Below are 16,500 nucleotides of genomic sequence, written 5' to 3' on the forward strand. Positions count from 1 at the left end.
TGTGATGGGGAGTTTCCCTTTTAAGTAGCAGCTTAATGGTACAGCAAAAGACAGGGAGAGTCTGTAGAAAGTATTGTTGATTAACTTAGGAAATTGAACATTAGTAGATACTATTCAGTTAATGGATGACGCAAATACCAACATGGCCAATCTTGAAGATAGCATTAACAAAGACAGATGCAGGTCCCAAAACAAGGGAAAAGATGGTGGCCTTTGCCACACAAAAATTATGTTCTCTAATTTTCATCAACCTGATCGCATTCGGTAGAATCATGGGAAACCTCAGTGTGGGAGGCGTGAGAAAGTTGGACATTCAAAAAGAGAATCTCTATGCAGATTTCCACAGGCACAATGAAGCTAGCCATAGTGTAGAGCTCGCAGTGTGGCCTTAAACAAAAAAGAGAAAGATGCGGCCACTGTGTAGCTTTTCCAGCACACAACTGCTCGCAACTGTGCAGTCACCCAGACTTGAAATGCAATCCACAATATGAAGCTTGGATTGCACCACTTGTCCAAGTCGCTTACAGTCACAAGGCACGGGCCAATCTAGTTTCACCATGATTACATTCAATGATGACAGATTGTACGTACTAGATCACTTCACCAACAGGTTTACCGCTGCAAACGTCCGCCCCTGGTAGCTGAGTGGTCAGCACGACGGAATGTCATACCTAATGGCCCAGGTTCGATTCCCAGCTGGGTCGGAGATTCCCTCTGCTCAGGGACTGGGTGTTGTGTTGTCCTTATCATTATTTTATCCCCATCAACACACTAGTCACTGAAGTGGCATCAACTCTAAAGACTTGCACCAGGCGAATGGTCTGCCCGACGGGAGGCCCTAGCCACACAGCATTTACATTTTTTTTATTTTACTGCTCCAAACGATTCTCCTATTGCAACTTATGGAACCAACACTCTAAAGTTTGACCTGGGCCTGCATGACATGTTCCAACAGCAGCTTTTGGTAGCAGTCAGCAGAGAACCTGTCTGGGCTTGGATACATGGAACCCTGAACACCACAGCAGTGGAGAATCCGTGACCAGCATCACGGGTGTCCTACCACAGTACGCACAGCAGCTGTCAACAGATACCGACCCACAGGTGCAGGCATCAGATCTGGTTGCTGCTTGCGATAACCATCTATGACTTTTCTGTGACTGCCATGCATTGGAATCAGAGTTATGGCAGGTCACACATTGTTATGAAAAAGTCAGAAGACAGATTATCAGCCTACATGCAGAGAATCACAGACAGCAAGCTAAAATTCTTTCAACCCCAGATGACCTCAGCCTACACACTCCACCACTCTCACATCAGTACAGTAAATTTTTCTCACAGTGTCCAAGCACTTTCCATGTGTGACTACTCCTCCTCATCCTCCTCCTCCTCCTCCCCCCCCCCCCTCCTCTACCCCTGCTCCTCAGGGTGCTGCTGACACAGAACTGAACATACGATTAATACAATGTGCAGCCACTTGGTCCAGCACAAACGACGACGACTGGCCCCAGACAAACTTTATCCAGTCAAATCTGCTATAGACAAATTACTGCAAGCTGTAATGATCAGACAGTCTGACAGCCCTTGGGCCTTGCCCATCCATCTTGCCCCCCAAAAAGAATGGCATGTACTGATTATGTGGGAATTATCAGGCACTGAGCACTCTTACAGTTGCTAATAGCTACACAATCCTGAACATTCCAGGCTTGACCCATACCTTAGCAAGTGCTACTGTGTTCAGTGTTATAGACTGTAGAAATGCTTACTTGCTAAACCCCATGGGCAAAGAGTACATATCCAAGGTATGGGTTGTCAACCCATTTGAACTTTATGAATTTCTGTTGATGCCCTATAGCCTGAAAAACGCAATGGAAATTTGGTAGCATTTCATACAAAATATTCTCTTTCTCCTATGCATATCTGGATTATATTGTCTTTTCCCTTTCCTTGCATGAACATGAGGAACACCTCAAAATCATTTTTGGAGCAATGATATATTTTGGCAGCATTCATCAATGAAGACAAATGCCATCTGTGAAAATCTGGTATGACCTTTCTTCCCCATTCTATCAGCAATGACAGCATCTGACCAGCTAGGCTATACACGGAACTCACCCACCAGCTGCCTATGACCCCACAATCACTACACATTATGCCAATTTCTTGGTATAGTGTACTTTCACTGATCTTACTTAACCCATTTGGCATTCAAGCTCCACTGATGAGTGCACTGTAGGAAGGTGTGTGTGGCAAAATAAATCTTATATGGATGCCAAAAAATTCAACAAATGTTTGATCAGTTTAAAGTCAGCCCATCTGATGCAAAATAAATAAATAAATAAATAAAAAATTTGATAAAAGAACTTTTCAAATGATCTATGGAACATGTAACTAACAATGTTGGCACACCTGCTGCTAATTGCTCCCCTGTCAGTCACAACTGACACAAGCAATATGGTGACTGGAGCAGTGCTTCATCAGGCTATAGCAGGAGTACAGCAACCATTGTGTATCTTCTTCTTCTTCTTCAGAAAAACTATCTGTGCCACAGCTCAAGTGGTCAGCATATGATTGGGAATTGTTGGCAGTATATGCAGCAGTGTGTCATTTCAAAGACAACATAGATGGCAGACAACTTACAATTTATACTGATCAGCACCTCCACTCATGGATTACATTCATAACACATTGAAAGATTGCTGCCAAAAACATTTTTAACACCTGGACTATATCACACAGTTTATGACCAATGCCCAGCACCTTCATGAGCCAGACAACATGGTCACAGACTAAATCACCCGGATAAACATACTTTCAGTGGATATCAACTGCAATGAAGTAGACAAAGCACAACCAGATGAACAAACATGCAACCTCCTAGATAACATCCTGACTGGGTCAGAAATAGTATCCCACACTTTGCCTGAGTCTTCTGCACAAGTTTGTTGTGATGTGTCACAAAACCACACCAGACCCCTCATTCCTCTCATTATACGGAATGCCTTTTTGGACCAATTACTCAGACTGTCACACCCAGGAGTATGACCCACAACCAAACAAATAGAGGACAGTTTCATATGCCCAAACATCAAACAAGATTGCAAAGATTGGACACAAGCTTTTACAGCTTGTCAGCACTGTAAGATGGGATGGCTTACACACCCAAAATATGGTCAATTTATAAAACTTGAGGCTGCTTTCGACAAGTTCACCTTGACCTAGTCTGACTCCTCCCACAGTGAGCAGGTTTCTGGTAGATTCTGTCTCCAGTTGACTGGGCCATCCTCTGGGTCGAAGACGTACCTCTCTCTGACATTACAGCATACACTACGACAAGGGCATTTGTACAGTAATGGATCTCGTGTTTCAGCTGCCCTGCCTTCACCATAACTGACCACAGCCATCAGTTCAAGTCATCACTATTTACCAAACTCTGCAATCTTTGCAGTGTCCAGCACTTCGGCACAGATATCACCCTCAAAGCAATAGGCTGGCGGAGTGCCGCATACTAAAAACAACATTCATATGTCATGGTGGTAATTGGACAGAGCCCTTGCTGTGGGTGTTTTTAGGCGTGCGTTTCATTTGTAAGGAAGACCTCCGTGCTTCATTAGTGGAAATACTGTGTGGTGAGCCACTCACAATACCAGTCAACTTTGTCTTGGCAACGCCACTGCTGGCAGTTAATGATCCACCTACTCTCATCCACAGAGTGAAACAGAACATCACACACCTCAGAAAACCACATCCACAGGCACACCATTCACCCAAAATGTTTGTTCATCATGCTTTAAAAGAATGTGACTGCATCATGTTACGATATATGGTATAATCTGTCCTGCCTTGCACCCACCATATTCAAGCCCCCACAGAGTGATAAAATGTGGAGCTAACACCATTAATATTCTCCATGGGAAAGCAACCAATGTTACAGTGAACTGTCTCAAACCCACATGTATTCTGCAGGGTACCAGCAGCACAACTAATGCAGGTATGACACAATCAAACAGCAATTCTCACATCCCTCGAGAGTTCAGTTGCACATCTGACATATTGAATAAAAACAACACTTTCATAATGAAATTCAATGTGCAGCAATTTCAACAGAAGATGCGGCAATGAAACTGGTCGACGACTTCATCATCGTTTGTAGGATGGCACAGGGAACAGCAGGTCAATGATGGATTCCTCTCCAGGCAATCCCCTTGCAACTACAAACTGTCCCACAATGTCAAACTAATGACAATTACATCACAATAATCAGCTGATGGAGTCTTTATCACCACAGCTACCAAGAAGGAGCTTCTACTCACATTTACACAAATGGAGTTCAGAGTTTAAGGCAGTTGCAACTAGGAGTTCCCTAATTGTTCCTTAATTTATTCAGTCTCAAATACAGTGAAACATATAACAATAAAAACAGTAATACTATAAATAGCAGCAGAAATCACAAACGCTGCTTACTTGTCATGCATTCAAGATAGAGTACAACAGTTGTTAGTGTGATATGGGAAAAAGAACTTAAAACAGTCTTGAAAGGGTTATTCTATAGGTAATGTAATGAGGATTACACTAGAGGCAGCAATTATCAGCAATATTTTGAGGTGATGACTAATTATGTGTAAAGGAATGTTGAACTTAGAAGTTTTGGATCTACTCCATGGTAATAATGAGCTCTAATGGAAGTCTACTGCTTACCATTTGAGGTGCTTTGGCTTTGGTCAGAGGTTTCCCTGGCTTTGCTCTTTCCTTCTGATTGGGTCAGGAGGGAGAACATCTCCTTCCGCCCTAAGTATCCACCATTTGGGACGGTCTCACAGCCATGAGGGACTTCAGGTACATCCTGTGCAGCCACTTTCTCATCTCCCACAGGCTTCATTGGGATCGCGGGTTTCTGTAACATTCATTACTGCCATTATAAGCTACTCCTAATATATATTCAGTGTCTGTATACAGGTTCTTGACATCCATTTTATTTCATGTATGATTAGAGGTATCAAAATGAATATTCCAGCAAAAATATACAGAGATGTGTGAGAAAAGTAACAAGAATGATTTTTTATGTACCAGAGTTTATTTATTTATTTATTTATTTTCAAACAGCAATATTGTCTCCTTTAAAGTAGTTCCCTTAGGCAGCTACACACCAGTGAACTCATTGTTCCCAGTCTTGGTAGCAGTGCTGAAAGGCTTCAAGTGGTAGGGCCGTTAACAAGGCAGTTACAGTCTTTTGATTGTTCTCCAGAGTCCAAAAATGATGTGCTTTTAAGACTTCTTCAATTCTGGGGAAATAAATAAGTTATAAGGACTCAGATCAGGTGAAAAAGGGGGGGGGGGGGCAACAGGAACACCTTTTGAGGGTTGTAATGTCTGCTCTCACTCCACTCACCCTTTTCATAAGGCTTTGAAAGACATCTTTATAAAACACTTGGTCGACAGGTTGGAACAAATTCCTTGTGAACAATACCCCTACTGTCAGAAAAAAAATCAACACTGTTTTATCTTTGAGTTGAGGAGATTCAGGCTGAACTAGACAAGGCCAGGGGAGATCTTGACAGGTTAAGGATGGAGAAGAGTAAAAGAGAGGTAGGAAGTGGCAACAGGCAACAGGAGGAAGAGGCCTAGAACTTTGTCCGACAGCTTCGTGGTGAATGTGGAAAATACGTAAGACCTGTTGCTTCAGTTAGAAGCTGGTGAGCCTCAAGCAGCTGCTGGTGTAGACAGGGCACAACAAACTTTCTGCAACAAATTGAAAAGTAATAATGTAGGGAAATCAGTAAATAGAAAGGAAGTGTTGTTGTTAGGTAGTTCCCATGGAAGAGGTGTTTGCCAACTTTTGCAGGATGAACTAGGATCAGAATACCAGGTCACCAATTTTTTTTTAATCTACTGCTGGTCTGGAGCAGGTGACAAAGGATTTAGGATCACTTTGCAAAGATTTCACTAAGAAAGACACCATGGTTGTAGTGGGTGGGTCAGGTAACAGTATTGACAGAGATCCTGGGTACCCGAAGCATACTAGTGTTAACTTTGTATCTGTTCTTGTGCACCACGACTGACCGCATTTGAACTCTCCTGTAAGGAGAGTTCATTTGGAGTTGGAACGGCTGCTTATGTTGGGTGCAGGGTCACACATTGGTGAAGTTTCTGTTGATTCTCTCAATAGGTGGGATTATACTAGGCATGGCCTTCACCTCAACAGGAAGCGAAAGGTAAACTGGCTGGGAAAATAGCAGGAAAGTTAAAGGGGGAGGCACTGTCATGAGTGATAAAATACCAGTGGTTAGAGGGTTCAGAAAGGACCCTATTTTAGGGTCGGGAGGACAGAAATAAACCAAGTTTTAAGAGAGGTTAAGATTCAGACAAACCTTCAATTTGAGAAAGAAACCAAAAAAAACATAATTCTAGCTAATTTCATCAGCATAAACAGCTGTTGGTTAAGAATTTTCAACAATCATCAGAAATTTCAACTCAACCCAATTTTAACGCAGTCATTGTGAAATGTCAGCTATCTTTATTGTATCAAAATATTCAAGGACTGAGAAATAAAATTAATGAATTAATTATCTGCATAGATGAATTAGAGTCCTCAAACCCAGCTGAAAATCTGCCTCTCTGAACATCACGTGACCACTGGTATAGAACTTTTAAGTGTTGCATAATTTAGGTTAGCATCTCACGTTTACAGAGCAGAAATGGAGAAAGGAGAAGATGCCACATTCATCAGGAACTGTCAAATTTAAGAACATAGACACTCATAAATTTTGCTTAGAACAGCATATGGAAGCATGTTCAACAGAAGTAGAATTTCATAAAAAATCCTTCATAATATTAAGTGTATATCGAGCACCTGCAGGTACCTTTAATGTGTTCATAAACCATTTTGAACCTGTACTGGCCCATTTAACAACCAAAAACAAAGAAATAATGGTTGCTGGTGACTTCAATGAAGATTTCCTTAAAGATTGTCCCAATAAGAATGTATTTGAGTTAGTAACACTATCATTCAACTTAATTCCCACTGTAAATTTCCCAAGTGCTCACAAACAGCCTTTGATAATATCTTTATAAAAAAGGCCAATGAATGAAATTATGTTACAAAACCTATAGTCAATAGTCTCTCAGACCATGACACAACAGATCCTTCAGTTAAATGTTAATACTGAACAGGATATAAAATCTGTTACAGCTGCACTCAAGAGGGTAATCAATAATCCAAAAATTTATTATTTTAGGACACTACTCAGACACATTCACTGGAGTGATGTTTACAGTGCTCATGGCATGAATGAAAAATGTAACACTTTTGCTAATAAAGTGCTTACCTTACTTGAACACTGTTTTCCTCCAAAACTAACCAAGGTTAGAACAATATATCTAAATACAAAGATGATGTGACTTACCAAACGAAAGCGCTGGCAGGTCGATAGACACACAAACAAACACAAACACACACACAAAATTCAAGCTTTCGCAACAAAGAGTCTGTCTTTAAATATGTCTGCTTGTGTCTGTATATGTGTGGATGGATATGTGTGTGTGTGCGCGAGTGTATACCCGTCCTTTTTTCCCCCTAAGGTAAGTCTTTCCACTCCCGGGATTGGAATGACTCCTTACCCTCTCCCTTAAAACCCACATCCTTTTCGTCTTTCCCTCTCCTTCCCTCTTTCCTGATGAGGCAACAGTTTGTTGCGAAAGCTTGAATTTTGTGTGTATGTTTGTGTTTGTTTGTGTGTCTATCGACCTGCCAGCGCTTTCGTTTGGTAAGTCACATCATCTTTGTTTTTAGATATATTTTTCCCACGTGGAATGTTTCCCTCTATTATATTAATATCAAGGTTAGAACAAAGTGTACAAAGAAGCCATGGATTACTCAAGGAACAGAGGTATCTTGTAAAACAAAAATAAAACCGTATATGTCAATCCGAAACAGTTCTGGTATTGATGCTATAGCATATTACAAGAAATACTGCAAAATATTAAAGACTGTAATACGGACATCAAAGCAAATATATTACAAGGAAAATATAGTCACATCAGATAACAAAATAAAGACAATATGGGATATAGTGAATGAGGAGATGGGCAGAACCAGACATGAAGAGAGGCAAATAGCGTAAGAGTGAGTGATACATGGGTGACAGATGAGTATAGTGTTGCAGAACTTTTTAACAAACACTTTATAACTGTTACTGAAAAGATGGGGTTGTCAGGTTCTGTACATGCTGCCATGGGATGCCTCAGACCAGACATTTCAAGTAATTTCCATAATGTGAATTTGACCCTCACTACCCCAGCAGAAGTAATGCCCATCATAAAATCTTTAAAATCAAAAACATCTAGTGGGTATGATGAAATATCAACAAAGCTAATTAAAGAATGTGATTCTGAGTTAAGTAACATATTAAGCTATCTGTGTAACCAGTCATTTATCTATGGAATATTTCCTGAATGGTTGAAATATGCTGAAGTTAAGCCACTGTTTAAGAAGGGAGATAAAAAAAATATCATCAATTTCTGTCCAGTTTCACTCTTGTCAGCATTCTCAAAATTTTTAGAAAAGATAATGTACTATCAGCTTTATAACCATCTTATTAGAAACAACCTACTGTCAAAGTTGCAGTTCAGATTTCTAAAGGGTTCCGATATTGAGAATGCGATCTACACTTACAGTGAAATTGTACTTAATTAATTTGGACAAAAAACTGCAGCCAACTGGTATATTTCGTGATCTGTCAAAGGCATTTGACTGTGTAAAGCACAATATCCTTTTAAGTAAATTAGAATATTATGGTGTAACAGGAAATGCTGTGAAATGGTTCAAATCTTATATCTCTGGCAGGAAACGATGGGTGTTATTAGGAAAGAGACATGTATTAAGCTATCAGGCATCATCCAACTGGGAACTAATTACATGTGGGGTCCCATAAGGTTCCATCTAAGGGCCCTTACCTTTTCTTATGTATGTCAATGACCTTTCATCAGTAACATTACCAGATGCCAAATTTGTTTCGCTTGCCAATGATACATATATTGCAATTAATAGCAAATCAAGTGTAGTCTTACAAAGATTGGCTAATAAAATATTTGTGGACATTAATCACTGGTTCCTACCCAATTCTATGTCACTAAACTTTGAAAAAACACACTCATGCAGTTCAGAACTTGTAAGAGGTGTCCCACAAGTATATGCCTAACATATGATGATAAGGAGATAGAAGAAGTGGAAAGTGTTAAATTCTTGGGATTACAGCTTGATAATAAATTCAACATGGAGGAGCACACCACAGAACTGCTGAAGCGTCTAAATAAATCTCTATTTGCAATGTGAACTCTGTCAGACATAGGGGATATAAAAATGAAAAAGCTGGCATACTATGCTTACTTTCACTCCATAATGTCATCAAGGCAAGCTAAAGTTTTCAAGGCACAAAAACGTCTAATAAGAGTTAAATGTGGTGTGAACTCAAGAACATCTTGCAGAGGCCTGTTTAGGGAACTAGGGATACTAACTGCTGCTTCCCAATATATTTATTCCTTAATGAAATCAGTCGTCAAAAATATATCACTATTTCAAACCAACAGTTCAGTTCATGGAATCAATATTAGAAATAAAACTAATCTTCACAAGGATTTAAAGTCACTTACTCTTGTACAAAAAGGTGTACATTTTCAGTAACTTGCCAGCAGCCATAAAAAGCTTAACAACCAATGAAATTCAGTTTAAGCGAAGCCTAAAGGATGTATTGGTAGCCAACTCCTTCTACTCTATTTTTGTGTTTGTGTGTGTGTGTGTGTGTGTGTGTGTGTGTGTGTGTGTGTGTGTGTGTGTGTGTGTGTGTGTGTGTGTGTGTGTGTGTGTGTGTATATATTATAAAATCTAACTTCTGCACCATTTCAATGCAGAAAAGAAATGTGTTCATTGTAAATAAGTATTGTAGTAGCTCTATCATGCATTTATTACCTTATAAATAAAAAGAAACTTTTTTTAAATTTTAAATAAGACAATCATGCCATTAGCTTATTTGTTTTAGTTGTAAATATTTATCATGTATTATTGTTTTTCTCACATGTTCTACATCCTGGAAGACCACCTCACTACGGATCAATTGGAATGAAAGTTAATCTAATCTAATCCCAGTGTAACACTTCTTACTTTGTTGCTTTTCTCAGGACCACATTAAAAAATCCAGCCTTTATCATCTGTGGTCATGTGACTGAACCGTTTGTGGCCTCTGGCAACATTCTAAGAGAAGATAAACACAAAAATTTCTTCCATTATCCTTCTGCTCAGTTGTGAGATTTTCCAGCACCATTTTGGCACAAAACTAAGTGCAAAACTTTGGACAAAAATCAATGCATGGTGAAAGTATTTAAGTTTAACAGTTATTTTTAAACGTTGCTCTGATCTCACAAGATCACGTACATTTTCAACATTTCTATCAGTTTTTGGAAGTTGAAGGTCTCCCTGAGTGAGGTTCATCTTCAACATCTTGGCCTTCCAAAAATGATTTGTGCCTGCAAAAAACTTGTGCAGTTGATAAGGAATGTTCCCCATAGGTCTGTTACAATTTTTTGAAGGTCATACTTGTGGATTCCCTAAGTTTAGTAAATAAACTTTATGACCTAATGTTGCTCTAAGTTCTGCTGTTTCATTTTCATAACACACAACAAAAACAGAACTCAAAGAAATTCTGCTTGTAAGTAAAGACTGTTAGTGGCAGCAAAGTTAGTGTCCATTCTTTAGTGAACTAGACAGGAACTGAAATTGAGGGTAGCAAAGCAAAATCTCAACTGTTTAACTCAATTTTCAAATGTACCTTTACAAAGGAAGACACAGAAAAATTGTCCCAATTTAATCTTCATACCACTGAGAAGATGAATGAAATAAGTATTAGTGTCAGTGGTGTTGAGAGACAGCTGAAATCTTTATAATTTGACAAAGCTCCAGGGACCAGTGGAATCCCTGTCAGATTTTATACTGAATTTGCAGCTGAGTTAGCCCCTCTTCTAATTATAATCTATCATAAATCACTCTAACAAGATAACCATGCCCATTTCTTTGAAAAAGCCACAGGTCAGACTCATCTACAAGGAGAGTAGTAGAAGTGATCCATTAAAGTACCATCCAGTATCCTGACATCGATTTGTTGTAGAATCTTAGAAGATATTCTGAGCTCAAACATAATGAGGTGTCTTTAACAGAATGACCACCTCAATGCCAACCGGCATGGGTTTTGAAAAAATCAAACATGTGAAACCCAACTCATACTTTTCTCACGTGACATACTGGAAGCTTTGGATCAAGGCAGTCAGGTAAATGCTGTATTTCTTAATTTCTGAAAAGCATTTGATTCAGTACCACACCTATGCTTATGGTCAAAAGTATGATCATATGGGGTATCAAGTGAAATTTGTGACTGGAGTCAGGACCTTTTGGTAGGAAGCACACAGCACGTTATCTTGGATGGAGAGTCATTGTCTGATGTAAAAGTAACTTTGGATGTGCCCCAGGGAAGTGTGTTGGGACTGTTGCTGTTCATGTTGTATATTAATGACCTTTGTAGATGGCGCAGTTATCCATAATGAAGTACTATCTGAAAGGAGCTGCATAACTATTCAGTCAGATCTTGCTAAAATTTCAATGTGGTGCATAGATTGACAACTTGCTCTAAGTATTCAGAAATGTAAAATTGTGCACTTCACAAAATGAACTTTTGATCATAAGCATAGCTGTGGTACTGAATCAAAAGTTTTTTGGAAATTAAGAAATACAGCATCTATCTGATTGCCTTGATCCAAAGCTTTCAGTATGTCACATGAGAAGACAATGAGTTGGGTTTCATACTATCTTTTTTCATGATGTCAATGAGTCATTGCTGGAATCAGCTAACGCATACAGATACCTGGGTGAAATGCTTTGTAGGGATGTGAAATGGAATGATCAGATAGGTTCAGTATGTGTAAAGCAGATGGTAGACTTCAGTTTATGGGTAGAAAACTGGGGAAGTGCAATCAATCTACAAAGGAGATTGCTTACAAATCACTCATGCCACAGGTTCTAAAATATTGCTCAAGTGTGTGGGACCCATACCAGATATGAGTAACAGGGGATACTGAACATATACAGAGAAGGGCAGCATGAATGGTCAGAGGTTTGTTTAATCCATGGGAGAGTGTCACGGAGTTACTGAAGGAAATGAACTGGCAGACTTTTGAAGTTAGACAAACTATCCCGAGAAAGTCTGTTAAAGTTTCAAGAACCAGCTTTAAATTCTTACTCTAGTGATGTAGCACAGCCCCCTACATATTTCTCACATAGGAATTGTGATGATAAGATTAGAATAATTACTGTGTGCCCAGAGGCATTCAGGTAATTATTCTTCCTGCACTCTATATGTGAATGAAATGGGAAGAAACCCTTATATCTGGTACAGTGGGACACACCCTCTGCCATGCACCTCACAGTGGTTTGCAGAGTATAGATGTAGATGTAGAAACACAACTTCACTCATAGCACTCTCAGAAATCATGTGATGGCTGTAAAGAGTTTAAACTCTGACTGAGCATCTGGAAGGGATGAACGCACCGGTCTACACAAGTAGAACAACACAGGGTTACCAGTCTCTCTCTACTTTCCGCACACACCTCGTATAACACAATTGTGTTCCCTTCTGCATATTAAGATACCCCAAAACTCTTGTTTTGACATCAATAACAGTTCAGGAAACAACAGGGATGTTACATCTTGTGCAAAATCACCCTGTACCTTATATGAAACCTATAACTAACATGCAGGTTCATGGAAGTTAATGATCACACTGTTGAAGCTCAAACATTTTTAAAGACTGAAGTACACATGAGTGTTTTCATTTTTGTAATATATAAACATGCATATATACTGTTTTCTTTTAAGTGATCTCTATATGGCAGGGTGATATAAATTTTTCTCAAAGTTCACAGAAAATGTTTTTTATGTCATTATTTTTAGATTGATACAAACAATGGAAAACCTAGGATGGAAGAATAATGACAATATTTTGAAAAGGATAGATTGCTATGCAGCACACAGTGGAGATGTTGAGTCGCAGACTGGCACACCAAAAGGACTGCTTAAGACATGACCTTTCGGCCAAAAGGCCTTCTTCTAAAGTAGAAGACACACACATACATTCATGCAAGCATAACTTAGTCCACATGACCACTGTCTCAGTCCAAGACTGGAATGCGAACGAGTGCAACTTGGCAGACACACAAGCACAACTTACACACACACGACCACTGCCAACTTGGCAATTGCTCGCACCCACATGTTTAGCAGTCTTTTTCTTGTGCCTGTCTGTGACTCAGCATCTCCCCTATTTGGTGAGCAGCAGTCTATCCTTTCATAATATTGTTTTCAGATTTATAGTTACAATATATCAGTTTCACGCATGTGTGAAACTGAACATGCGTCTGTGCCTTCTACGAATAGTTTAGTCCCATTCCTATAAAAATGACTCAATCAGGAGTGGCAGTTTGTTTAAGGTGACAAATGTACATACCAGGTAGTCTGAAATTACCTTGGTAGCAAGTACATTATTTTTACATCCATGCAGTTTTAAATTTTATATTTAAGAATAAACAGTGCTTTCTTTCTAAGCTCTGAGGATGAACTGTTACCTTTGTCATTATATTTAGCATAATGAGAACAGTTTCAATAAAATCATGTTTTACAATAATGAAAGATGACATGGCAACTGTACCTGTTAAAAATGTGCACCTGTGATTGATTTTATGTAGCGGAGGGCCAATAAACACACATAACTAAGTAAGAGACCTGTACATCTCATAACTCTGCTAAATAGACTTTGGACCTCATCAACCTATATGGAAACACCACTAGATAAAGAGCAGAGCACTGCACTGGTGCTTGGAGCTAGCCAACCCACACTGGCAGTAGATGACAAATATCATTTGGAAAGTGAGGAGAATAATGCACATTACAGTTCCCAGTCACTGGATTTTGCACCAATGTGGTAGATTATAATCCAAAACTAACTATAATTTTTCATAGACAAATCATGTTGCCATTTTATAGCTTCACAGTTTTTTGCAGTATCATTCATGTACAAAATTTTCTCAGTATTTGGGTTCCATCATGTCCTACTTAAAACTTGAGCTATCCAAGATGACAACAACTACTACGAGACCACCATCATCGAAATGGCTGCCTGCCAGGACAGGTGTGTTTCTTCTATAGTATGTGTTTGACCTATCACTGCTGTTGGCATTGTATGGGATTTCAAGTGCAAATATGTGAGAACCTGCTAGAAATGGAGCATTTGTAAAGAATGAAAAGGAGAAACCACATTTCAAACCAAAGTGGTTGTTCTGGGGGCAGTCTCCATCCTCCTCCTGCCCTGTGAATCTGGCTCTGAAGGATGTGGATGCCGTACTGTCTTCACTACCTATATCCCACATTTTCTAGTTCTGTCCCACATGAAGTCAATGCAGCAATAGCAAGCCAGACCACAGCTATCTAAGACATATACTTTGGTCCTGGCAGTCAGTCAGATCCTGAGAAAGAAGATGAATTCATTATCTTTGAAACCTCAAGTTTTTAACTTGAAAATGACACGGGTTGAACGAGACAGTGACGATAACTGTGGCGAGTCCCTTTGTGCTACTTGTGGGAAGTCGGCCACGTACCGGCATCCCTCTGAGGACGAGTAGAGGATTAGAGCCAATTTTCGTCATTGGTCAGCTGCACTTGCTGAAGTGCTTGGGGCTAATTATTTGTGCTGTGTTCTGGTTTTAAATTTTCAATGTTAAGTGTTCAGTGTTGCACTGAGGCATACAGGGCATTCCTAAACTAAGAGTATTTACACTGGTTTGAAATGAATAATAACTTTTGTACAAAACAGACAGTTTTTAATCTGCCAGTTCCTGTTATCAATTAAATCTTTTATTTTCAGAATGAAATTTTCACTCTGCAGTGGACTGTGCACAGATATCAAACTTTATGGCAGATTAAAATGGTGTGTTGGACCGAGAATCAAAGCTGGGACCTTTGCCTTTTGCAGGCAATTGATCTACCAATCGAGCTACCCGAGCACAACCTTTTATTGTGCACTTCCTAAAACTTGTCAGTGAAAGAGAGTACACAATTATATCTCTGAAGTGAAAAGGAGTAATACAGTCTTTGACTCAGCAACCGGTACTGTCGTATCAGGAAGGATCACTACTCACAGAAGCAGCAGAGGCGACCTCGAGGCGAGGCCTGACGCGATGGCGGCCGCTGATGCTGCCGGCGCAGGGAGCCGGTCCGATGGTGGTGGCAGTAGCAGTGCTGCCGGGGTCCCGGAGCAGCAGAACACTGCGGGTGGTGGCCGATGAGCGCAGGCTCGCAATCACACGCAGCAGTTCTGCGCTGCAGTCACCCGGCACGTGCACCATGCCGTTACGGGCTGCACAGAAAATGCAGCAACAGTGACTACAAATGAACTGCATACACACATCTTAGCTTAAAAAGGTGAAGTTGCAGGAAATGTATCTTTTGATATTAACAGTCTAAAGTATTATTACTCGACTAAGTTAAAAGAACAATCTCTACGATAGCCAGCAATTGCGTCATTTCAAACATTATGCGATATAATCTTCCATTTACTAATTTTGTGTTATTGTTATTTGTTTTAAGTATATTTATTATCATCATCACAAATGTTTATTCAACAAGAAAACTGGTTTTATTCCTTATTTTACACTGAAGTGCCGGTATAGGCATGCGTATTCAAATACAATCACCTGTCCCTGGGCCTAGCCTGAACCAGGGAGTATGTGCGAACCCTACCTGTCCACCTGGGGCTGGGAATTACACGGTACCCAGTCACCTGTTATGCATCAAATGCACGGACCGGCCTGCAGGTGCGCACAGGGCAGAAGAAAACACCTAGAGGAACCTGAAATGCCGAAGTGGAGGAGGATTTGAGATAGAGAACAAAGAAAGAATGAAAAAACAGATGAGGGGCTGTTCTAATGTCAGGCTATTAAAACCTCAGAACACATTCCCAAAAAGTATCCCAGAAATGTTCCCCAAGGGAGAGGAGAAAGAATAGCAGGAGGATAGATATGCAGCACAAAAAAGGGAGAAATGCTGCAAAGGCTGGGACCACATGGTAGCCAAGCAAGCCCTCTGGACGGACAAGGTCATTGGCATAATGAGGGCGACTTCTTATGCCGGAAGCCTTCAGCTGCTAAATCTAGGAGTGGTGGGTATGGAACCAGGGACCAAGGACATTTTGATTACTAATCAAAGGCGCTACCCCTTTTTTTTGTTCGATATTGTTCGTTGCGTTTGGTCTGCGCGGACATCACAAGACATCCGTTCACGTTCATCGTTGATTCCTTGACTCAGTTTTTTATTACAGAGAGCACGCAGCCCTCTGATTGAACACGCTGAGCTACCGTGCCGGCATCCCCTAGACCACAGGTGCATTCCCAAACACATTAGGGATGCTGAAG

The 16,500-nt window shown here is 40.1% G+C and overlaps 1 protein-coding gene across 5 annotated transcripts in view; it reads right to left on the minus strand.

The window, feature by feature from the left end:
- LOC126253408 (mucin-5AC-like) overlaps window positions 1-16,500 on the minus strand; it is a 448,548-nt gene that overhangs the window by 168,668 nt on the left and 263,380 nt on the right. For all 5 annotated transcript variants that reach the window (XM_049954712.1, XM_049954716.1, XM_049954713.1 and 2 more), the window contains 2 exons: window positions 15,229-15,446; window positions 4,696-4,891 (listed from right to left, as the gene is read on the minus strand). In XM_049954712.1, coding sequence (XP_049810669.1) covers window positions 4,696-4,891; window positions 15,229-15,446 — 414 coding nt within the window. The remainder of the gene's footprint in view (window positions 1-4,695; window positions 4,892-15,228; window positions 15,447-16,500) is intronic.

This window comes from Schistocerca nitens, chromosome 4 (genome assembly GCF_023898315.1).
Source record: "Schistocerca nitens isolate TAMUIC-IGC-003100 chromosome 4, iqSchNite1.1, whole genome shotgun sequence".
Classification (NCBI taxonomy): Eukaryota; Metazoa; Arthropoda; class Insecta; order Orthoptera; family Acrididae; genus Schistocerca; species Schistocerca nitens.